The sequence below is a fragment of the Diadema antillarum genome, unplaced genomic scaffold, assembly GCF_040938485.1.
Source record: "Diadema antillarum isolate AM-2024a unplaced genomic scaffold, OU_Dant_1.0 scf00000151, whole genome shotgun sequence".
Taxonomy (NCBI): domain Eukaryota; kingdom Metazoa; phylum Echinodermata; class Echinoidea; order Diadematoida; family Diadematidae; genus Diadema; species Diadema antillarum.
Window position 1 is genome coordinate 3,008,135 of NW_027271040.1, and position 25,197 is coordinate 3,033,331.

Sequence of the window (25,197 nt, forward strand, 5' to 3'; positions counted from 1 at the left end):
TTACACGGCTCTTCCTGATGCGAATTTCACAATGAGTGCTATCAAAACTGTGCATGTTACCACGAGAACTGTCACAAACAGAAGCTTGTCGATGACGCGAGCGAGTAGACGCCACTCTTCAATTATCACGTCACGAGAAAACTCCAACGATTGCCGACGGTCGAGCGAGCTCGAGTCGTTACCATCCACCACGTTGTTCCGGTCATCCACCTTCATGCCCATCGCTGTGACCTCTGACCCGTTCGATTTCAGTTCTAACTCGACTTGCCTGGAGGACGAGGCATTGGCGCAATTATCCTGGTGGCTGCTTTGGGCGTGGCGCGAAGAACGCACCGTGGAAACGCGATGGAGGAGTTTCCGGTGTGCGCGTGCATGGGTGAGGAGGATGAATTTCCGGAGGCTGGCGGGGACGGGTTTGAATCCACTCACGTTGTAGAAGCGCAAACTGAGAATACTGCAGGCAATGGCCAGACAGCTGCACATGACCATGAAGAGAAAGAATATTCCTGTGGGAAGACAAAATGTGAACTAACTTAGTTCAGCTTTAATACAGACAACGACTCCATCACAAGATGTATCAACCTTCATTGTCCTTTACTTTCCAGCATAGCAAGCCAATTATGAGAATAGGATAGTGCTTTTTGACATTGTTTGTTCAGAAGAGTAGTCCTATTGGGATACATAGAGATGAATGAAAGTTTTTAAAAAAAGAGTGGTGAATACGGTGAATTACAAATTATGGCATGCCACTGATTTCCCTGTTTAGTCTCTCTTAATGTTTCAAAACCCACTTCAACTGTCCCATACTTTACTTCATAATAATTGGCTGCATGTGAAAATCTCCAAAAATTTTCATTATTTGAAAGTTTGAATGTCAGTGAAGATAAACGGCATATTACCTTGATTTTGATCTAACTTTTCATATCGACTGAAATTCCTTTTGAAACACCATTCCGGCTTATTTTAAACTTTGATTCTACACCTTTGAAACTTTGATTTTGATGAGGTACTGTATAATGCCAAGTGTTAACAAGTATGTGCACAGTATGTGAATTCCCCCAACTCACCAAGAAGAGGAAGCTCTTCGCCCAGTGGCGGCATCAGGCCAGCTATGAGTTGTTGAAATAGAATGGAGGCCAGCAAATTGCTCACGGCAAACTGCACTTTCTCTCCTGACTCGGGTGGAATCAGATAGACGAGGGTGTTGGTGAAACAGAGAAGAATGCTGGGTATGATCATGTTGAGCAGATAGAAGGCGTACGTGCGCGTCAGAACAAGTGTGTAGCGGACTGTCGTATACTCGGCTGGGCAGCAGTCGTACGTAACGGAGCGCTCCTCTCGACGGACACTCGACAGATTCCAAACACCATTCCCGATGAAGACATTCTAAGGGGAAAATATAGACATCAGTTGAAGATAATCACTAACGACTTGGAATATCGAGGCGTTAAAGTCATGACAGTCTTCACTGTTTCTATATTGAAATCGACGGGCTACTCGTATTTCCAAGTTCCGTGAAATTCAAGTCAATTCAATTCAATTCAAACTTTATTTCATTTTTCGAAAAGAACATAAACATTTCACTTTCATTGGTAACAGAGAATAAGGTTACATATTCAGAACAAAGTAAATTGAAAAGAGAACATAATTGTGGAACCTTGGGGTAACAAATAATGTTGTAATGAAAATTGACTGAAGTGATATAGACGATATAACATTACACAAAATATCGAAAAAATGGAGGGACCCACTAAAAAGGCAACGCTTGTAGAATGTGGGCCCCTCAGGTACAGAATGTCAATAGAAAATGAACTGATGCAAAAAGGGGAAAAAAAGATCGGGAATAAAGTCAGATTAAAAAAAAAAGGTCTGGAAGCCCAATAAGAAGACAGAGTAACGGACAGACACACATACACAGGCGAATGAACATTTAAACGAGACTGAGACGACAAAACTTGTTGAAAGGGGACTTCAATACAAGACAGAACGAGACAAGGTTGACATAAAAGGAAGACAATACAGCGGACAGAAAGGAAAAGCAGATCCAGCGATCCTCGACAGAACTATGTCGAAAAAATATTGGGATGCGAGGAAGGGATACATAAATATGGAAAAACAGAGAGAAATAGATGCGGAGGTACTACAAGTAGAATTGAATCTACTCAGTATGAGTCTCAGGGCAACAGGGACGAGAAAATATGTGAGAGTATATTATTGGTAATCAAAATTCTTCGGAAAAAAATAAGATGAACCAACAGGCTGATTCACTTCTGTAGGAACATAACATTGCAATAGAAACAACTTTAATCTCCTTTTAAATGAAAAATATAGAAGGTGAATTTCTTATGTCATTATTCAGAAAATTCCAATATGTTGGGCCAGTATAAACTAAGTGTGTTCTTAGCAAGAATCGTTCGTAAGAGAGGTAAGTGAAATTCATTGGAACGTCGAGTGGGATAGTCGTGGAATGATTGATTTCTTTGAAACATAGAATCGAAAATGGAGGGGAGTGAGTTGTTACTGTACGTATACATAAATTGCCCCAAATTAAATAAATACAAATCTTTAATATTTAGCAGCTTATTTGCGGCAAATAACATATTTGAGTGGGAGGGTATGAAAGGATAACTGATGACACGGAGAGCTTTCTTTTGTAGAAGGAACACTCTATCCAGTAGGTTCTGGTGAGTGTTGCCCCAAACTAAAACACCATAATTAAGATATGGCAATATCAGTGACGAATATAACATACGTAATGTTTTTTGTTGGATATACAATTTCATTCTATTTATAACACCTATATTACGTGAGATTATGTTGGATATATAATCAATATGTAACTTCCAGGAAAGTTTGTCGTCAACAATAATTCCAAGGAATTTAAAATGTGAAACTTGTTCTAAATGAAAATCATTCAAAACTATAGCTGTACTCAAAATGTCAACAGTATTACTAAAAATCATATATTTCGTTTTTTGGGTATTCAATGATAATTTATTGGCTCTGACCCAATTATTCACTTTTTGTAATTCAGTATTGACTTTTTTGAGCAAGAAAATTAACATCATTGTGGGCAAAAAATACACTGGTATCGTCAGCAAAATGGATAAAGGATAGTACATCGGATGCCTGGCAAAAATCATTGATATAAACAATAAATGATAGTGGCCCTAATAAACTTCCTTGTGGAACGCCAAAATTCACTTCTCTTATTACTGAAAGATTGTCTTTAATTGTAACAAATTGTCTTCTATTTCCTAAATAACTCCTGAACCACTCCAAGGCCTTCCCACGTATTCCGTAATGTGGACCGAAAATGGACCGAAGGCGTGGGCCGTCGACACAAAAGAGTTTCGATGTGTTTATAGTTCGTTTAGACTGATATGTCATGGATTGCAAAACTAGAATTATAGTCATTAAATTTGAAATCATTATGTACGCGATGTAGGGCCTACAACCTCTTTCATTCTTCACAAGGACATTGCAATGGTCATTTTATAGTTGGCACATGTACACGTTTATTTTACACGCATGACATACTTCATGTAAAGGTCACAAGGAAGCTGCTGGTAATATCAAGATGTCGAAGGCAAAATGGAGACACATTGTGCGCCCGTCGTGCCCATGGCTTGGAAAGTCTGTGCTTACTTTGGTCTACATGCTGATGCTATGAATACTGTGGCCAAAATGAATTACCTGTAAAGGGTTTTTTTTTTTTTTTTTTTTCTTCTTCTTCTTCTTCTTCTTCTTCTTCTTCTTAATGGAACAGGTGAACATCTGTTTGTAGAACTGCTATTGCTGTTTTTCCATCACTGTTGTCACCTTTTGTGACACAACATTAAACTTTCAATTACAATCTTCTTTTTTTTTTCTGGCCTACTGCCAAAGAAAATGTTCCAGTTGAAACTTGAGTCATTATCCAGACGTTCAAACTACTAACCTGGTTTGCATCCGCGTGTTGCAAGAGATGGAGATCGAGCTCTTTTCGGGTGTAGACCCAGGAGCTGAAGGACAGTTCGCACATCTGTACGTCGAAGGGGAAATACATCACGTTCACTCGACACGAGGTGGTGGCAATGATGGGCGCGTACCACGTGACATTTCCTTCGTAATCAGCAAGAATCAGGGTCTTGGAGATTCTCATAAAGTCTTTGTCAACGCTAGGAGACAACCAAACGTAAAACTCATTTTAATACATTGTTGTAGTAGATATTTTGGTTGGGTTGTGTGGTCACTATCACATGGAGTGAATGAAGCATAAAGTGTACTGTCTATTCAACAGGGGTAATCATGGAATAGGATCCAAATTAATCCTCTGATTGGTGTAGCAAGGGTAGAGGCAGCCGGTTTGAGATTAAAAAGTTGCTGATATATCAATTGTTTTGAGTGTATTGCCTGCTGTCAGAACTCGTGTGATTTGAATGAATATCAATATCTGTAAGGGAAACAAATCTACATTAATGTTTAAACAAAAGCCGGTGACCCGATTTGATTTAAATGCAAAGGAAAATAGATAAGACGTTAGCTCTTCCCTCAATTTCATGTTGATACACTTTTCTTGAAACTATAGATATAACAATATCATGAATGTTTCATTTCATTCATTGTATCCCTAGGCATCAGGCTTGCATGCTGATAAAGAAGTAGAGAGACTCGTTCTTGAATGCTGGAAGCCTGGAATTTTGACTGGAGTTGAAAAATTAAAATGTAACTTTTTCGAAGTCTCTTAAATATATTCTCATCAGCTGTTTACATTTGACATTTTTCAATATTCTTCAGCGTCTTAGAAAATCTTACAAGACTTTAAAACCGGATGTTTGTCATCCACGTCAAATGGATTCAGACACACAATCACACAAACACATATCTCGGTATGTTGGTAATATGTCTAAACCGATGGGTAACGCCCAGGATATTGATTAATTAATTGTATTTTAACTTACTTTTCATAGAGATGTATATCTGGTTTCCATATTTTGTCTGGTTCAAACTCAACAGTGGTGACTCCCGAATAATTGGCAGGATTCCATGTCAGAAAGTCGTCCTTCCAATCCTTTAAGAAGATACGAGGGAGAAATATACAATATATTAAAGCCAATTCCACACACCTTTAGCCTATTAAGGTAACATATCACTGGATTTTATGCATGATCGAACACATTCGTTTTTCTCTTTCAAGGTGCAAAAGCAAAATTTGCTATGTATGGACAGTCTGCCACGGTGTTAATTGCTAACTGGAAACAAATGATCAGGGTTACTCAGAGATTTTATCTTTGAATGAGAGACGATCGATTAAACATTACGATTGAGCCTTCACACACACCCTTTGCTAAAAAGGAAAGGGAAAGAGAAGGCGATTATTTTCATGAGTTTCACTGTTTGACAGTTAAAGTATCCCAACAAGGTATATGGACTATAAAAAAGGAAAATCTGTGAAGAAGAAAGATACCGACTCTATGGAGAAAAATGTTAACTGCTTAATTAATAGTGCTTTCTTCTTCTTTTTTTCAATTGCACTGGACCACTCAAACTTATTTCACGATCTGTTTTATTTCTGTGCGATAGGACTGAATTTCATTTCGCTTTTATGTTTAGTTATACCTTGCTTGAAGACAATTGTGGTTCCTGTAATTTGATATATAATCCATTGAGTTTTATTAAAGGCTTGTATAAGAAATACAAACTTGAAAATGTGTTTACCTTTTCTTCTGTTTTGCTGAGTGTATGATTAAAAAATTCTAACCGAGTACAATCTTTACATTTCATTCAGCAAAAGTCCGATAAAGCACATTAGTGTACAGCACCTAATCCATTACTAAAATGATTATACAAAAACCTATTCCTACATCAAAGAAACTGATTATCATTCATTAGGATTTTTCCGCCCAAGTGTGCGTGTCGTTTAGGAATATCCATGAGTTATCAATGTCTAGCACAATGCATTAAAATGTGAGTGGGTCTTGGCACAAAGTAAATGTTTACAGTTCTCTTGATACGGCTGGGTCCAATGGGCTCTCGTCACTGCGGCCATCTCGTGTAGTGTTCAAACATCGGTTGACATCATTGCCCACGTAGTTATTTTACCATGGCATTCAGCAGTGTTTCAACAGGCTTTAGAAATACTCCAAAATATACGAATATTAAGCGATCATATATATTCGCAATACATAATAGCCTATACAGGATATGAATTGTGATCATGGAAAAGACAACAACATAACAATGAGAGGACGTATTAATTATCCAATACCACCAAAGTACTGATTCATATGTTTGACCAGATTCTCGTGATTTCCACCACATTTCTATACCCTAGCATGAGTATTAGATCATTATCAAGATCAATGTAGCAATATACAGAGTATTAATAACATAAGTTTAAACGATAACATAAGTTTGAGATACGACATTTGCCTTGGGCATAATATTTTTAAATGGGGTCCTTTTTATATTTTACAACAAAGATTAAGACGTATTATTCATCTCAATAATTGAAAGACTTCTGTTTTTTCTGCTTTTATCTTTTTGTATTAGGCGATAAAACCAGGTAAGAATGATTATAAACAGATGATTGTGATAATCATAACGATAACTGCAATGATGAGGGTAATAACATGAAAAGTTTTATTGCGAAATGAGCTAAGCGCCATTTTTAAGCATTTAAAGTAAGGCCATCATCAGATAGAGCAGAATTACACCTTTCTAGTAATACCTCACTTGTGACATAACATGGAAAATGCTAGAAGTTATGATTAGAATTATCATGTATTTTCTTATCATTTTCTTTGTTTTTAGCAGCGTTAATTACAAATATCTCAACTTTAAAAAAATGGAGTCAGCTATTTTTGCGATAAAACTCTCCATAAGATACATATAAGCTACATAGATATTGTATGTAAATGTATATGATATATATATATATATATATATATATATATATATATAAACTTACAGCATTCGGTTACTATAGTACATGGAAAAAAAAAGGAAACACTGTGGCAGAAGTACACGCTCATTAATCCCAGGCCGTCATAATTATCATAATTAGCAGAGAGACTATGCCACCGGAATTAAATAAGTCCCAAATGAGCGCAGGCTTGTGATAGCAATGAGATTGTTTCTCCAGATGCATTTTGGTAGACCAGGCCTGCAATTTGACCTTTACGTAGTTTCCCTGAGGCATCCATACTTATCAGTGTTGTTCTTTAAAAGATATAACAGTGTATCGCTATTGTAATATTGCTGATCTTGGGTTAGGTAATACATCATATTAAAAACCGGACTGCAATGAGCTCTTTAAATCGTTATCTACTGTAGATATGAACTTGCGTTGACATTCGTGGGAATTTGTTAGATCTTGATTCGGTTCAATTCAGTTCGATTTTATTTCTGCATTTTTTCAAGGAAATCATATATGAAAATGACAACACGTGTATCTGAAAACAGAATAGGAAAAGACGATAGGGGATTCATAGAATCATAATCACAATCTTTAAAGTTTAAATACAACGACGATGAGATCAAAGGAGTTGAGGATACACTTGTTTCCAGGTAAAGAGGAAGAAAAGAATGCAGGAGCCTGCCGTCTTTAAGCATCTGCTTGATAGTGATGACAGCCTCAGAGTCTCAAAACAAAATGAAATAAGAAACTGATCTTACTTATGTTAAATACTGTAACATTTCAGCACGTTCTGCCCTCATTTATCTATCATTGAACCAAGCATTAGTAGTCAGCTCGTCACACAGCTGAAACAAAATTTTGATAGAATAGTCCAAATAGTGTCACGACTTTGTTAAGGTATGCCTCAGGGTGTGTTGGATTATAAAAGACATGTGTATTGTGAACATGTTTCGTGTAATGAGTGACGTCAGGCAGGAGAAGACGACATTAACCCTAACAGGTGCCAGCACTTTAATTGTACTTGAAAGTGGCATTCGCATCTATTAAGCCGCGACGGTCGTACACCACACTGTTGTTGTCTGCAATAATCTCGATAATCTAATATTTGTTGTGAAGGCATTGTGGCACGTTTCGAATTAAATCACTTATGTCACCAGTGACAGTTGACAAGTGACAATTGACAACAGCTGATCTATAATATAAGCACGAAAATCAGAAAATGAACTGTGAAGTCATGAAGAAGTGTCTTTTTTTAACGTGCATATTTTTTAAACAGTTTCTTCCCTCCGATAGCACTATCTCGTGCAGAGTCGTTAATAGAAGAATATCAGGAATATTGCCAGCGATGTTAGATATCAGTCTAGAAAATCTAAATATAATGTGCATGTACATCCCCCCCCCCCATTGGTGCAAAATAATTCAAAATATAGAAATATATCATAATAATACATAAATATATTTTTCACATGTCATCGCATGCACCTTTTAGTAATCGCTGCACGCATAAACGTTATCATGAGAGCAAATCATTGGGCACACAGGAATGGAGTAAACTCATGTCATGAATAATGCCGTGCAGTTGGTAGAAATGACCTTCAACTGGCAATGTTATGGAAAATGAAAATTGGAACGCCATGATAAGCGACATACGGGAGCGAGGCTGGAGTCATGTCTGATAATGATAAAAGCCTCCCACTGAAACTAAATAATTATTATCAAGGTACTGTACGGACCATTCCTCTATTAGACCAAGACAGGTTGAATTCCATATCGATGTTTGGCCCTCGTAGAGGCCGTCACACAGACATACAGTTTTACATACAATAGATTATCAAAATTTATTATCTGGTCTTGTCCCATTCTTTTGGTGAGCAATGGTCAAACGGGTGTGTTGCGCATGTACCAGCGTATTTCCACACTATCTCAGCAAATGCTACTAAAATTTAAGATGTTCCTGAATTGAAGGACAAACTGCAAGTATGTTTATTTGTGGTTTTGTAGTATCACAAGAGCAAGTGTGACAAAGATTCTGTGAAACGAAAGACAAAGATGTCGTTATTGATAGTGTCCAGCGGTTTGGAGAAGGTGACATTAAGCCTTGATTATTTACAAAGCAAGATGGACGGTACCCGCAACAATGAAACTGTAGTCTAGCTGATGGTGCTGACTGTCATAAAATGTGTTGAGTGTGGTGCGCTGATCAGATTTTGTGTTTAGATAAAACACCACCAGTTTGGGTTTGCCTTTGTGGGGATCTTTTTTTTAGATTTCTTTGATGCTATAATGAAACTATTCTTTACTGGCATAGAATCATCTCAACATCAACTTTTACAACTTCTGCCCTGCAACAACCATCGAAACATTTTTGCTACAACAGTCGTAAGATTCCCCCCTCCTCGGTAATGACATTAACGATCCCCCAAAGGCATATACATACAAAGTTTGTATATGTCTATATATAGGGTGTGTGGGTGTGTGTGTTGGTGTGTGTGTGTGTGTGTGCGTGTGTGTGCGTGTCTGTTTATGAATGCACGACCTATACCGCTCACACGACAAATTGAATGGAAACCGCCAAAGCAAAAAAACAACAACAAACAAACAAACACAAAAACACGGCGTTTTTCGTAGATGAAGGAGCTCATGAAAGTTGAGTACGTTGTCGGACTCAATGCATAAAACGAGCTTCAATATCGCATTACATACGTGCCTGCGTTTGTGAGTGCACAGACGTATATAGATGAGTGATGTGAAAGATGACAGGCACAGCTCTAATGTCCGTGTTCCTACTTACTTTCTACTCCGTAATACATGCACGTAAGTTATACTGCTTGAGATAATCATTCATTATTTTTTTCTTGAAGCAGACAGTGCTTATGATGTATAATATTATGCGTATCATGCAGGATGGAAGACAAGGATTGCCGGTATGTCGTGTTGGGGTTTGGTTCTTGTTGTTGCTGCTAGTGTGGAAAACCTAATAATCTCTGTGCATTTTGTAAATGGATGTCTTTTTTTTTTAGTTCACATCATATTAGCTCTTTATGACGTCATAGTCCGTCATTTTATTCTTACCAGTCTCTGCCAGGCACTAAGGGTCAGTCTTTGGAGAGGCTCGTCCTACGCAAATCAGGAGACATTATGCAGCAAGAAAGAGACATGTAAGAAAAAAATTACATCACTTTACTTTGATCAATTCATATAACACCATATACTTTGATAGATACATAGAGAGAAGAAATATTCAATACCCAGGAGAAATTTATTCTCATCATTATTCCATCCTTTTTCTTTCAAGATACATACCAGTGGAAACTATAAATGATGACGTGATAATACTGTTGATAGCCCGTTGCCGGACAGTATGAACAACTTAATTCTATGCGGTCACAAGAATCTTCGGCTGTTTTCAAATATGTTATGGAACGAATTATCTGTGATCGTTATCTGTATAGCAATATCATCACAACATTGAATCTCCTCAAATTGTGTAGCTTCGGGCAAAGCAGTGAGATTGTTATTCAATGAGGCGAGAAGTTTTACCTTTATATCTTACTCTAAAGATCAACAATGGTTTGACATTGTGTTTTTATAATATTGCAAGACAATGACATCCCATATAAGACCATAAGAAATTATGTGTAATGTGTCCCCATATTTGACTGTGCATTATAAAACTAACAAAAAGTCGCACGACTTGATTTCCCCCCGACGACTCAAAACAGGTGAAAAAGGACAACCTAGTAAATCTTTTGTTTTTGATATTTTCTGAAAGAGCAACTCTTCCTATATTTATTTCTTAAGTTTGAGATCATAAAACGAAATGAGTTATCTTTTTGCATTCTTATGCTACAACACTTTGTTTCGGTCTGAGGTAGGCTTTCTCAGATTAACGCATTCGAAGCACAACAAACCCTTCTAACACTTTGTACTTCAAACTCTAATAACTCTTGAAAGGATGATGTTATTGCTTAGTTTCCTAGTATCGACAACAAACCCTTCTAACACTTTTCACTTTCAACTCCTTCAACTTTTGAAAGGGTGATGCTATTGCTTTGTCAGTTAATATTGGGCATGACTATTATGCACTTACTGATGTGTAATCTTTCAGTTTAGCTTGTTAATCCCATCATAATGGTTGCTATGGAGCTTTATGTCCTGTTCTTTGTTCAATTCATTACAGGGAGTACAGCGGGGTGAACTAATTACCCACTCAACTGAACCTACGTTCGGATCTCTTTTCTCAATACACACTCCATTAACTTAGATGGGTTTGGAAAATCCCCCTGTTTTGAAGTATACGTCATTTTAAAGCTTGGAGTCTGCTCTTTTAGAATCTGCCCTAAACTTAAGAATGGCGACTTTTTGGTGGTTTTGTGATGCAGGGTCACATATGCAAGGCATGATTCTTTGTTGCAGAGCCCCATTGACAGCCACTAAGGTTTCATGGAATCTTAGATACTACCTGTTTCAAGGGGCCGTTCTTCATAATCAGAGCTTGCCCATCCTTTCTGTTTGATTGCAAGAGAAGGAATTTATGACTTCCCCTTACTATTGAGGTTTGAGTCATCGATTTGACTGGTCGTTGTATTGCTGTTTAATATTGAATATTCAATTAATCCTTGTCTATCCCGATAAACCTACTACCTACTGAGAAATAACGGACCACGACTGTGACTGTCCCATGTATAAAGAGGTGCAATCAGCCCCCCCCCCCCCCTCGTCATCAAAAAAAAAAAAAAATATATATATATATATAATATACTTACAAAGTCAATTATCTGCGAGATGAGAAGGCGGTGGTAGACGTTGATTTGTTGAGACATGTTAACGATGGGTCTGACAGCGACTGAGCCGTAGGCGGACCTGAGGTTCTCGTAGAGACGTTTGCTGGGATTCATATTTGCAGAGCCTGCATGTCGTAATTAATGACGCAAGGAAAATCAAAACATGAACTAGTTTTGAAAGAGTCAAAGCATTGCATGGACAGAGGATAAGAAAGGTAACGAATTAAAAGTAGAAAAAACAAACGTTCACGAGAAATAAAAATATGATTACAATGGCATAGATTAGCATTATTACAAGGCCTCATTTACACAAACCATCGTTTGTTTGTTTGTTTGTTTATTCCTTAGGGTCCATCTTTTTCAAGTTCCAAGATACTCAAGTTTTCAAGGCATATTACGCCTATTTATAGGTCAAGAGGGACTTGATGAGTTATTATCTTATCCAACGATATAGGCACTCTGTAGGCTTCGAATCCAATCTCACCTGTTGGACATACAAAAGCCAACTGTTCTGAACATCATGCAGTGTGTATACTATGGCAGAGTGGATAAGATTCCTGACTTTCAATCGGAGATCACGAGTTCGAATCCCGTGAAGTGCCTAAGTCTTTGAATAAGATGTTTTTTTTACCCACAACGTCCCTCTCGACCCAGGCCTATAAATGGGTACCTGGTAATGCTAGGTTATGATAATGGCAGGACTCTCGTGGTAGAACATTGGTAACAGGTAAGAAGCTACCCTGAATATAGAAAAAGACCGTATCATTATTATAACCTGAACATGTAAAACGCATGAACACTGAACGCTGAACGCTGCATGGGAAACAATGGACGCAAGGAAATACATCAAACATGGCTTTCTGCTGACTACGTCAAGATGAGATGGAAAAAAGGAAATCACTGAAACCACATTGTATTTACTCTATATCGTCCAGGGCAGAACTATTCAATCATGATGACAATGTTATTACCCACGTCGATGAAAATCGGCAGGGGGTTATGTAAAGGGTTCCGTATGTTTGTTTGTTTGTTTGTTTGTTTGTTTGTTTGTTTGTTTGTTTGTTTTTTTGTTTGTTTGTTTGTTTGTTTGTTTGTTTGTTTGTGTACAAGATAACAAGAGAACGGGTACACGGATTTGCACGAAATGTTCAGGGGATGTTTGGATAATGGCAGGAAAGAATCGATTAGATTTTGGTGATAATCGGTTGACCCTTGCAAATTCTGTGTGACCTTGAAGTTTTGACCCCATGGTATAGTGACCACTCCGAAAATTTCCCGTTTCTCACTTTGCGATTTTCCGCTACCATACGAAAACATAAACTCCCAAACGATCCGACTTCGCTGCTCAAATGTTCGTAAGAATTCCGAAATTTACGTTTAGGCCTATTTGAGGGACTATGTCCTTCTAGATTTATGAAAGTTCGTTCTCCGTCATCACAAACTGGCCCGTATTTTGATGATTTTTCAAATTAACATTGATTGTTTTTTTCGTTGGAGGAGCATTTGCTCGGTCGCAGTCACACTGCACGATATGCGCGCTCAATGTCAATGCGTGTGCAAGGCCGCTGAAAATGCATCGCGCTCTACACTGTTGGTGCAAAATTGCATCGGGGACGTTGCGGCGCTCGTTGGTGGCCGAATACTGGTGCAGTAGACATTTGCATTCAACCCTTGCATTGAATAATTCCCGTAGACACTAATCATAGGGGTAATTGCCTAGGGGATACGTAAATTTTGTTTTTCTTTTGCGCTTTTGTGGATACCATCAAAGATCGTACACTCATACGACCTTTGATATCATCACACTCTCGGCTTGCTGTAATCAAAATATCCCGCAAGAAAACGGCGTATTTCTCGATTTTTAGCGCTTTTTCCGCGACCCGTCACGTAGACAATACTCTTAAAACTGGACTTAATTCGCGCGCGCTTGGAAAAGTTCCGATTCTGCACTTTTGACGGCGGAATTTGGGATTTTCGATGGATTTTTGGAGGAGACTTAAGGACTTTTTCTGTACGTGAATGAGTGTTAATACCGTATGTGTAATGATGTGATTTGCGTGAGATGTGACTGTAGAACCAAAGATCGTACACTTCAGTGTACGATCTTTGGTAGAACTCACTGGCTGGTGATAAAGCACACAGGCAATTAAGTGGCCGAACTCTGGTAGATGACCGAATGCACATTATGTTTACCCCGACTTTGTACTTAGGCGTGGGTCTGCCGCCTTTGACGGCCCCTCTCTAGTTAATATTGTCTTGGGTAAGTAAGAGACGCTTTATGCCATGCATGGATGCGGTCATGACCGCCCTTGAAGTCATCACGAGCAAACATCATTGTAGAATTAGTGGAGCCATGATCTTTTCAGCAGTAGGTTCATCAACATTACAGTTTTGTAATTATAGAGTGTCCCTGTATTTTCAGGACCATACTTTTCCACCAATAGCTGAAACTATTTTACTATATCATGTATAAACTCGCTATGCCACAGAATGGCATTCAGCTGATGAGCCTGACGGTTCAAGCCTTTTTGATCCTCTTTTCTCCACCTGTAATGTCAGGAAAAAGACGTCAGCAAAATTCTCTGTATTTTAGCTGTTGTTTGAGACCAAACTCATAATGGTTAATTTTAGCTCTTTTATATCTTCTATATCCTTAATATCATTCCCAAATTTCATGCTTTTCTGCTAAACGGCTTTGCTTTGAAACCACGTCGTAGTCAGTTAAACCCCGATAATCAATACACCATTTAATGTGGTAGAGTTCGATCATTAGTTTCCAATGAAAAAGATCAAAAAGATCCGCTTTGCCGCTGAGTTACAAAAACAATAAAGGTTAAATATTGTGGTAGTTATGTTGTTTCATTGAAAGGATGACAGGCCAAGCCGACTCCATGACACAATTTTCATTTGAGTCTACATTCGTTCCATGCGTCATCCACTCGCTGTGTATATGGCAAAGACAGCGATTGACTACAAATCCCACTTTAAACAGACACCTCATCCATAAATTGGTCCATTACTGGCCGCCACTGCAGAGTGCATTGTGCATTAAGTATTAAGCTGGAATTAAGAGCCAGAGAGATGCGGCTGTAATTGACACTCGAGCGTGACATAAGTCCCAAGGTTGCCAATCACGAGCCTGATGACAGTGCGATATACGCTGCTCACTTTCTGATTTCATGCACAGAGATTGATAGTGTTGTTTAAAAGTGGAGAAATAAGCAAGTGTAACGTTGACATTATTCCCATTTGATGTATGACATCAAAGCCCAGATCACATTCCTTTCTATAGTTAAATGGAAAGTGTTGTAGCGAGGCGTGCGTTCAACTTATTGAAAACGTTTTCTGCTATCTTCGTAGCATTTTTTTGTGATTGATCGTTAGGCCGTCAGTCCACTGAATACTCTTCGTTGTAAGGGGCTTTGGAACATTTTTCTTCTTTTATAGATGTTAGTGTGTGTGTCTTTGTGTGTGTGTGTGTGTGTGTGTGTGTGTGTGTGTGTGTAGTGATGTAAGTTGCTTTTTTGTGTAACGCTGTCTTTGCCTGTACGTATTCGGTTCGATTACGCAATATCAATAACTCTGATCAAGTTGGTCAAGGTGACTAATATAGGTTTTCCCGGTCAATTTCATACTTTTGTCATTCAAATTCATTTAGCGTGCGGTCAAATTCATACAGCGCACGCACGCGGAAATATTCGGGCATTTAAATTCAGAATCCGAGCCATCAATTTCATTTATTGGCATCTATTTCTTTTTCGTGAAATCAAATTCACGATTGGGCGTTCAATTTCCAAATGCAAGCATTGCATTTCCTACTCGTGCATTCAAATTCACGCGACAGTCATGTGATAGTCCCGATGAGCTTGTTTGGAGCGTTCATTTTCATTTTCAGGCGATCAAGTTCCTACTTCGTGCGATCAATTTAACGAGGAAAATTGACTGCACCTTTTTTTTAAGAAAGGAGGAATGGCATACACAACCAATGAATGATACACAACCAATGAATGCTTGCATAAAGTGTAATCATTATTGTTTCAAGGTTCTAAATTGTTCTCTGTTCATGTATTCTTTGATTTTCATCTCAAGAAATTCTAAACTGTAAGGTCCAATCAGCAGTGCATCCAAACAACACAACAACAATCTAATCGTATTTCTTGATGCATGCTGACAACACGCCCAAACACTAACCACACAATGGTAATACATCAATTTAAAGACAAACTGACACACAATGACCTCACATAGTCCCGCAAAAAGTAAACCAATAAGATAGCAATAAACAACAAATAAGACGTATGCAATGTTCATGTTATCAGCTTCAATGTAGGCCTGGTCGAAATTGCTTTTTTTCGAAGGTGTCAACCAACCTTCCGAATCATGCTCTTCTGTAGGCATGTACAGTGCCTAATGTTTGTTTGTTTGTTTGTTTGTTTGTTTGTTTGTTTGTTTGTTTGTTTCATTTTCCATCTAAGAAGATGGCTGCAATAACTGGATATAAGGTGGGACCACTTCACCTGGTTAAACGCTCTGCTCTTTGCGATATCGAAGTGGGATCTTTTGCATGCATGAGTTGTGACTCTGTCACACATGGGACCTCCATTTTATGTCTTATCAGAGGGACATGTGCCTGCGTATATTCCTTTTCGTGAAGCCCGAGTTCATATTTGTCAATGAACAGGTGGACCTCTACTGCAAAATGAATATATAATATTCATCATAAATCCCGATATATTAAATGATAAGTAAAAAAGACATACATGCACGGCCCTAAACTAACTAAATTCCGGCCTTCTTCTAAATTGAATGCAGCTATTTGGAACATGGTTGCCTATTCACGAAGTTGAATGACCGACGAGATTCCGTCGCCAGCTTGACATGAATATAGTGAATTTGAATGCTCCGACAGTGAATTTGAATGCTCAGATAGTGAATTCGAATGACCGGATTTTGAATTTGATTGCTGATTCAGTGCTGCGAGCGCGGAATGCGTGAAATTGAATGCTCGGAATAGGAACTTGAATGACAAAAGTATGAAATTGAGCGGGAAAACCTATTGATAGTGAGACTGTCATAATTATATTCATGGTTGCCAGGTCTTCATATAACGCTTTGATTTTGTAACAATCTGAATAAACTCTTTCTTAACATGAACGTATTGAAGTCATTCAGCCGCATAAGCGAGTGGAACCCTAGCTATCATTTTTGTGTTATTCATTTAGTACGAGTTTAACATCATAGAACGAAATTCGAGTAAAGAATGCAAAAGGGGGCCCGGGGAAGGTGCATGAGTGTAGAGAGCTGGAGAAGTGACCTTCCCCCATAGAAAACGTCTCAAGGGTTTCATCAGCAGGCGTTTAAGTTGTCAAATACTTCTTCCTGCTTTAGTTTTCTTTTCTACACCGTGTGTGTGCAGGGGGGGGGGTGATGGCAGCCTCGGGTTGTTGTTGTTTTTTACTATAACCCCCTATCAGTAAATATCGGATGGGAATAATTATGGCAATTATCCAGTATGGTTCATATAGGCTACGAAAAATGAATTCAAAACTAAACGCCAAAGACTATAGCATCTGTGGTTCACCTACAAAACGCTATGGTCAACGTTATTCAAAGGTTGTTATTTGGGAACACATTACGATATTACACACTAGTTTTGTGCGATTTCACCATTCAATAATATATTTCAAATGAATTGATAATCATTAAAGTTATTAGCTAATGAAACACATACGCTAGCAAAAATGTATACATAATACAGAGAAACTGATGGAGGTCGCACTTCCAGTGGAAACCTGAGTAGAGAATAATGCGTAGTTCAAAGGGTGCCGCCAGATAAGGGCTTCGTGTATGTTATATGAAAGATACTCCACTCAAAAACCAACATCACAAGTGTCTCAATCTCCGTATTAACCGTCGCGCTAATGGAAATTTCTCTGTGTCGCTGAAATCGCCACATTTGCTCCGCAATGAGCAGAATGAACAATTAATATGGTCTGACAAAATGGCACAAGTCCTGTCTTAATTTGTATTCACTCCATAATATATCATGCGCAGATGAAAGACTGAGACAGGACAAACGAGGGAATTGTGCCTGTTTTTATTTCCTATTTTCACTCCTCTGTCGTCAGTGCGAAAACGCCAGAAATGGGACGGTAGGTTGTGTGAACACGGCCCCAAACCTCTCCACCCTGCACTGCTTCCATTCCGGAGCGAAAATTACTTCAAACAGTATCGACCGATAATTTCGAAGCAAAAAAAGCGCTGAACTTTAATAAACGGATCATAAAACGCATCACAAACGAAAGTCGCACACTGAATACATGCATCAATCATTTCTTGATTGTTGCTCTCCACAGAAGTCATAGTCTTGCTATAGATAGCTTACTTTTAGGTGTTTATAAAGCAAAAGCAGCTGAATTATATCATTATTATTGTATCGGTTATACACTTTTTTTTGCACATTGCAAATCCAACAGAGATGAAACTAGTCCATCAGCAAATTATGTGTAATAACAATATGCTATCAACAGCGGGAAATGCAGAAACAAATAAATAAAATAAAATAAAATAAAATAAAATAAAATAAAATAAAATAAAATAAGAATAAAAATCAAAATCAAATAAAAATCAAAGTATTCCCAAGCCTGGTGGTCCCCTTTAACTTTTAGTTCATAGGAAGGGTATACATCAGGCCTTCATTCTCTCTCTTTCTTCCTTCCCAAGCTTTCTTCTTGTCACTCTTGGTCGTAGAGTATAGCATGTGTGGATACACATTTTCCTAATCGCTTGCTCTGTCTGTCAGGGCCAACTGTGTGAAAGCGTCGTAATAATCACAGACGCACATAATTGTTCTGCTCTTCGTCGTGTGTCTGGGTGCGTAGGACATTGTTTTTATCATGTACTTGAGCGTGTGTTTGGATGAAATACACTGTAGTGTGTTTTTGCGTGAGCGTGTGCGTGTGTGTGTGTGTGTGTTTGTGTTATAATGTGTACTCAGTATATTCGTGAAATGGAATATCAGTATAAGATGTGGGATAAATCTGTGATACCAGCAAAAAAATAAAAATAAAAAAAGAGGGAAAACAGTTACATAATAGCCACGGCGCCTCAATCTTCTCAGGTAACAGTTATTGTACATAGGACTGTGATGGCGATCCGGTACATTTGTATACAGACCGATTTCTTATCTATGTTTAAGACAGCCATTACTCGTAAATAGGTGGGCAATACCCTGCTACTTCGGCTTAATGTCAATCTTTGTTTACTAAACAAGTTTCATAACTTTGCACAAATCAACCACACGCATACTAGTATTAGAAAGGTTCAATTTAACCCACTCGACACCGTTTGGTACCGACATCGTTTGGTCCCGTACAAGAATACGAGGGAGGTGAAGGACGTAGTTCACAAGTTAAAAGCAGGAAAAAAAAAGAGTCGTGGACACGAGGGCATTATTCTTACTGAAAAATATTGTATCCGCAATTTTATCTCCCTGAACATAATCTTGAATTTGTCCCTAATTGTTACTGCCATAGTGTCTAGTCAAATGAAAATTGCTAAAGTTGTTCCAGTTTATTAAAAAAAGTTAATAAAGAAGATGTAAGTAATTATCGCCCAATATCTCATTAGACCACAATTTCAATGATTCTCGAACATATTTTGTTTGTTTGTTGAATGATGGCAACACTTTTTTGTGATTCTCAATTTGGACTTAGAAAAGAACACTCTACTTCTGACACTCTGCTTGTTTCTATCGACAAAGTAGCCCATGCTATTGGCGATTCATCACAGACAGTTGGTATATTCCTAAACCTGTCCAAGGCCTTTGACACTATCAATCACGATATTTTGTTATGTAAACTCTCGCATTATTGGATACGTGGAAAAGCCTTGGACTGGTTCAGGAGATATCTAACGAACAGGAAACAAGGATCTCTCATGGGCCTGCTCTCGTTTATTCTTTATATGAATGATTTCAAAAATTCATGTTATGTTTGTCCTCCCTTCTTTTTGCCGATGATCGAATATCCTATTTTCACATCGAAACCCAACACCTTTTTTTTTAGATGAAGTGAACAGAGAGTCAAAGTCAGTTCAAATGTGAATTTAAGCAAACAAGTTGTTTCTCAGTGTAAACAAAACCATTTATATGTTGTTTAGTAATTCCGTCACTCATTTGCCAGGCGATATAAAAATGATTAATGAATGTTTAATTCAAGTTGAATCGTCTAAATTTTTAGGTCTTTATATTAACCATGAATTATCATGGGAATAAAGCACAGATAAATCATCTAAGATGCTTTCAAGAAATACCAGAATTTTAAACAAACTCAAATATTCTTTCCCAAGTATATTTTGAAAAATTTATATTCCACGCTCAATCGTTATCTGAATTACGGTACACTTGCCTTGGGGAACTGTGTAAAATCCCACATTGAGAAAATTTTCAAAATACAAGAACGGGCTATTCGTTCAGGCAACCTAGCTGGCTTGTATTAAACTCGTTATGAACTTGATTCTAGATATATGTTCGTATACTTGTGCATTTATACATATGCTATTTTTCACCCAGTTCTTATTCTTTTTCTTCTTGTTTCCTTTTTTTCTCTTCACTTTTAGTTCTTTTGCCCTTTGTATCTTGCTATTTTAGCTTTCATATAGTTTCGTCATGAGTATGCTGTGTCCTATCTCCACTGCAAATCAAATTTACATTGGTATATTTTTTTTTTCCTAGAACCAGCGGTCACAAACTTTGCTTTGGGTTTCATTCATATTTCACATGTTATAGAGAATTGTCTTTTTATGTACATAATGCAGATACACTTTCTAGTGATGACCCGCTTATATCACTTTGTATCTTGCTCGTTTGTTGTTGGTTTTTTTTTTTTGGTTAGTATATATGTAGATTTCAAGTGAAATATGAAAATGAATATGATAATTATGTTCACTGTTCGAGTGTAAGACCAGTGTAATTTCCATCAATTCAATTCAATACAATTCAACTACAAAGCTTTGAAAAAAAATATATCATGTTTGGCAACCTATTTCTTGTCAAATAACAAATTAAAGGATGGAAACTTGATACAGAAATGTTACTGTTTTAATAGAAAAGGGCTATTAAAGACCCAATCAAACAAGCGGACTCGCTATTTATTTTGTTGGACAACTGCTAAGCAGGAGATTTCGATATCAATAGTAATTATTGTGAACGAATTAATCCATAAATTTGGCAAAATTTTTGACGATAATCTCTTCATAATGTCAATATATTAAGCTATCAGACACCATTAATGCAGAAACCTGTAGATTGCTTTTTTTTTTCATTCACAGCACCGATGAAATAAATCCTGTCATCAAAACACGTAGTGAGTGAACTTTCTCATATGCTTACACATTATCGAAGGTTATGACTGTTAACTATCTGACTATGTTAGCTTAACAATCATGCGAGTTTCCCGAAACTACATCACAAATGCTTTCCATGCAAAAATAAAGGAGGGGGAGACAAAGTAATGGTCAAGCCAACTGCACACGGTAGCATGTTAACATACTGCGCTTCCAGTCGCATTCATAAATTACTGCTTCGTGACACATGATTGGACGGGAGCAGCACGACTAATGGGTGCCCGCTTTCCCCGCGCGACGACAAAGGAAGATTCGCGGGAAAAGTCTGCTGACTGAAAATAGCATCAGTAAAGAAACTCGCGCTAGCCATACCAACATAAAGCCTTATACAGTATGTGTACCTATATATATATATATATATATATATATATATATATATATATACATATATATGTATATATAACATATATATATATATATATATATATATATATATATATATATATATATAAATCATATATATATATATAAGCCCCATACGTATTGACAGCTCTTATTTCGAAAACAAGAAAGAGATATTCATGTAAATCAATTCATTTTGAAATAACATAATTACAATGCATGCAAGGTCTGTGTTTTGTACATCATACCTTGATTCGACATGACATAAGTTAAAGTCCTAAACTCGCAGGTTTTACTACTCTGGGTAACCAGTCATTTTCAAGCTGACAAATTCGGGGTCTTTTTAGGAGATATTCGTATGTACGTGAACAGTTAGTAATTCAGTGGTAGGTAGAAAGGTGCAATGAGGTTAGGGTGACTTTTTATAAAAACTTGAAGCTTTGCCACCTTAGATATCCCTTTGGTCAGACTGCTTTTCAGTTCACAATCGAAAGTCTTAAAGGTTTAGCACTTAATACTTCGAGAAGGTCAAACAAATCATTAATCATCCGGGATAATCTTTCTCTCTTCTTGGGTCTTAAAGCTGTAACAGTTCACTTTGTTTGTACACCTAAAATGTTCTGCTTTGAAGAAGAATGGTAGAAAAGGTCGAAGACTGTGGTGGAAGAGATAATGTATACAAAAAAGAAAAAAAAAACTCCCTCTCTTTCTCTCTCTCTGCATGATTTCACTTCCAACATAGTCCTTTTCAGAGCTTCTCAAAAAAGGATTTAATATCCAGTCCTTCATCACTAGCTACTTCCACTTTCCTCTCTCTCTCTCTCTCTCTCTTCTCATCTATCCTACTCTGCCTTTCTGATACATTGTTTTGTTAGATCTTCACTCAGTTCTTAAAAGAACTGACAATAAAATATGCCGTCTTCATTGCGAATAATATTCTTTTCTCATTCCTCTAATAAATATTTCCTCCACTTTTCTTCTACTTTTCATTTCGTTTTCTGTCGCTCGCGCACTCTCTCCTTTCTCTTTCTCGGTTTCTCTCTTATCGTTCTGGCTTTCTTACTCCCCTTCTTCGCCCCACATAGAAAATTCCAGGTCCACACACACACACACACACACACACGCGCGCGCGCGCACATGCCGAACCATAAACTCTCTGCTGTTACAATAACTATGCCTAATACAGTCCCTCAGGGAATATATTTCGTGGATTTCTTTAAAGGCATTATTTAGCATTTGCAGGTATAAAAAAACAAAACAGCTTTAGTGCTTCAAAACAGTACTAAAATGTGAGTTAGGGATAGGAACAACCAATGTAAAAATTGTAACTAGTATAACCAATGTTAAGTAATTGTTAAATATACAAACTGTAAATAATAGTTAGGATAAAATTGTTTCTAGAATAAACTGTCTACAGTATGGTTCATTGAAAAAAATAGTAACATCTCCTTATATTTTAGGTCTTATTGCAATTTTTTATATAGTAGGGTGTTTTGAGATACAACTGACCTACACATATACATCAAATGAGATAACTAGAACATTTTTTTAAATCACTGCTCCCAATGGTGAACAGTACCTTTAATCATTTGTGTTGCTTTTGGCAGCAACTGGCGCAGAAAACCCCATTTAGTTGTAAACAATGTCCAAAGTCCCTGCTGGTAGAGTAAGGGTTAAAACTCGCTAACTTAGCCTAAGGTTGACCTTTGGATATATTTTTCATGTCTTACTTCATTTCCTGCCCTCGTTAAAATAATCATGACTTCAATTCATAACATACAATCAAAGGTTCTTCCTGTCGATGTAATGTGCCAGCATGGACGGTATCTAGGTCAACAAATGGAGGCTTATTTTGTTGGTGTGACGTTATAACCTATAACAAAAAATCAGAAAGCACTGGGGACTACACGCCGATGACAACCCGTAGAATTAAAGAAAAAAACAGGAAATAAAGTTGCGATATTGCTGGGATTTTCAAAATTGTAAAAATAATAATGAATTCAATTCATAGCATACAATCAAAAGTTCTTCATGGCGATCACTGCGCTAGCATAAACGCTATCTAGATCAACAAATGGAGGCTTATTTTGTTGGTGTGACGTAATAACCAGTGACAAAAAAAAGTCGGAAAACACTTGGGACTGGACGCCGATGACAACCCGTAGAATTAAAAAGAAAAGAAAGCTGTGATATTGCTTGGAGTTTCAAATGCAATTTTTCAATCATTAAAAAAATTTAACAGTGGTCATCCCTGAACGACTCTTAATGAAGAGGGTAAGATTTAGAAAGTTATCCGCTTGTTTTCGACGATATAAAAGGCCACTCTCCGAATAGCAAAAATGTAATATTATGCAGGATTAGATAACAAGTAACTCGTACTAGCCCTATACAAAGATCATGAACGCAAAGTGTTGTCAATGATCTTATCTCTAGTTACAATACAATACAATACAATACAATACAATACAATACAATACAATACAATACAATACAATTGGATCATTTATATAGCGCACTCACACAGTCAATGACTGGTTTCACAGCACTTCACAACAAAATTCAGTCACAGATTAGCATTAAATTGAAGACATCAAGGCCGATAACAACTATAATACCACAACATTTACCACTGCAGTATATGACGAGTAACAAAATACGATGAAAGAAAACGTAGCATATTGCGCATCAAAACCGTTACCTTTGCCTTGGCAAACAAGTAGTAGGCTTAGGATGATCCATGATATCCCTAGCAAGGCTGTCTGAAGACCAAACAACGACGTCGCCATCCTGTGTCCGTAAATGTATGTCTCTTGTTTATTTGTTTTTTCTCCTGTCCATCGCTTGAATGTACAAAATCACTCCACTTATTCTACACCGTGAAATTCTCACAGGAGACTGAGAACACTCACAGTTTTCGCGATACCAGCGACATTTACGGGATTGCTCGTAACAGGGGGGTGGCTTAAACATTATACACGGCGCTGGCTTTCATGCGATGCGTGCAGTAGAGGACGGTGTCTGCATGTCGCCCCGCCTGAGCACGTCATATTGCGAAATGCTACTTACTTCCCGATGGTGATCATCGAGAAAATGATCAAAAGATGGCGCTCTTCCGGTTTCATCTTTGAGCGTGTCGAAGAGTTGCCGGCTTATTATGTCATTTCATTTCCCTTCATTGTTCAGTGATGATGTTATTTATGACAATATATGATCTTTACGTACGACGACTGACTTTATCAGGTGCTAAAAAATCGCCCTCAGCTTTCTCCATCATTACAGATGCATGAATAAAAAGCTTCTGTTGGGTTAATCAAAGACTTATGTTAAGTCTCGAACGAACGTCTAATTCCCTTTTCTATGTTACTACCGCACGTCCACGAACACGCCCACACGCATGTACTAACATCAACTGACGTGCAGGACTACCACACCTTGCGCCCAAGCGTGAGTACGGATTCCACGCACATTATACACACGACATCAGTTTTCGTATGCAAAACGGAAACGAAATGTCGCGTGTCCCCCCCCCCCCCACACACACACACACACTTTTCACGAGCTCTGATTATGACATAAAAAGAGGGAAGAAAATATGTAATGTTCCCCCATTAAACAAGTCTTATCAACTGAACTCAAAGTGTAAACACAGAACTGCCAAGGAATGATTGAATCAAGTCCATTGGTATCTTTACCTTGTTCTCTTCCACCACATCGGCTGGATATAGCTCCGTCACATTGAGCTATACGTACATCCATTGTCGTTCA

General features: G+C 37.7%; 1 protein-coding gene across 1 annotated transcript; it reads right to left on the reverse strand.

Annotated features, from left to right (window-relative positions):
• LOC139721849 (neuronal acetylcholine receptor subunit alpha-10-like) lies at window positions 1-24,232 on the reverse strand. Its single transcript, XM_071633167.1, has 7 exons — window positions 24,131-24,232; window positions 11,668-11,810; window positions 9,974-10,018; window positions 4,944-5,053; window positions 3,941-4,160; window positions 1,068-1,386; window positions 1-506 (listed from the first exon to the last, which is right to left on the reverse strand). The coding sequence occupies exons 1-7, from the start codon at window positions 24,216-24,218 to the stop codon at window positions 1-3; spliced, it is 1,431 nt and encodes a 476-aa protein (XP_071489268.1). The 5' UTR covers window positions 24,219-24,232.
• Window positions 24,233-25,197: the final 965 nt, after the last annotated feature.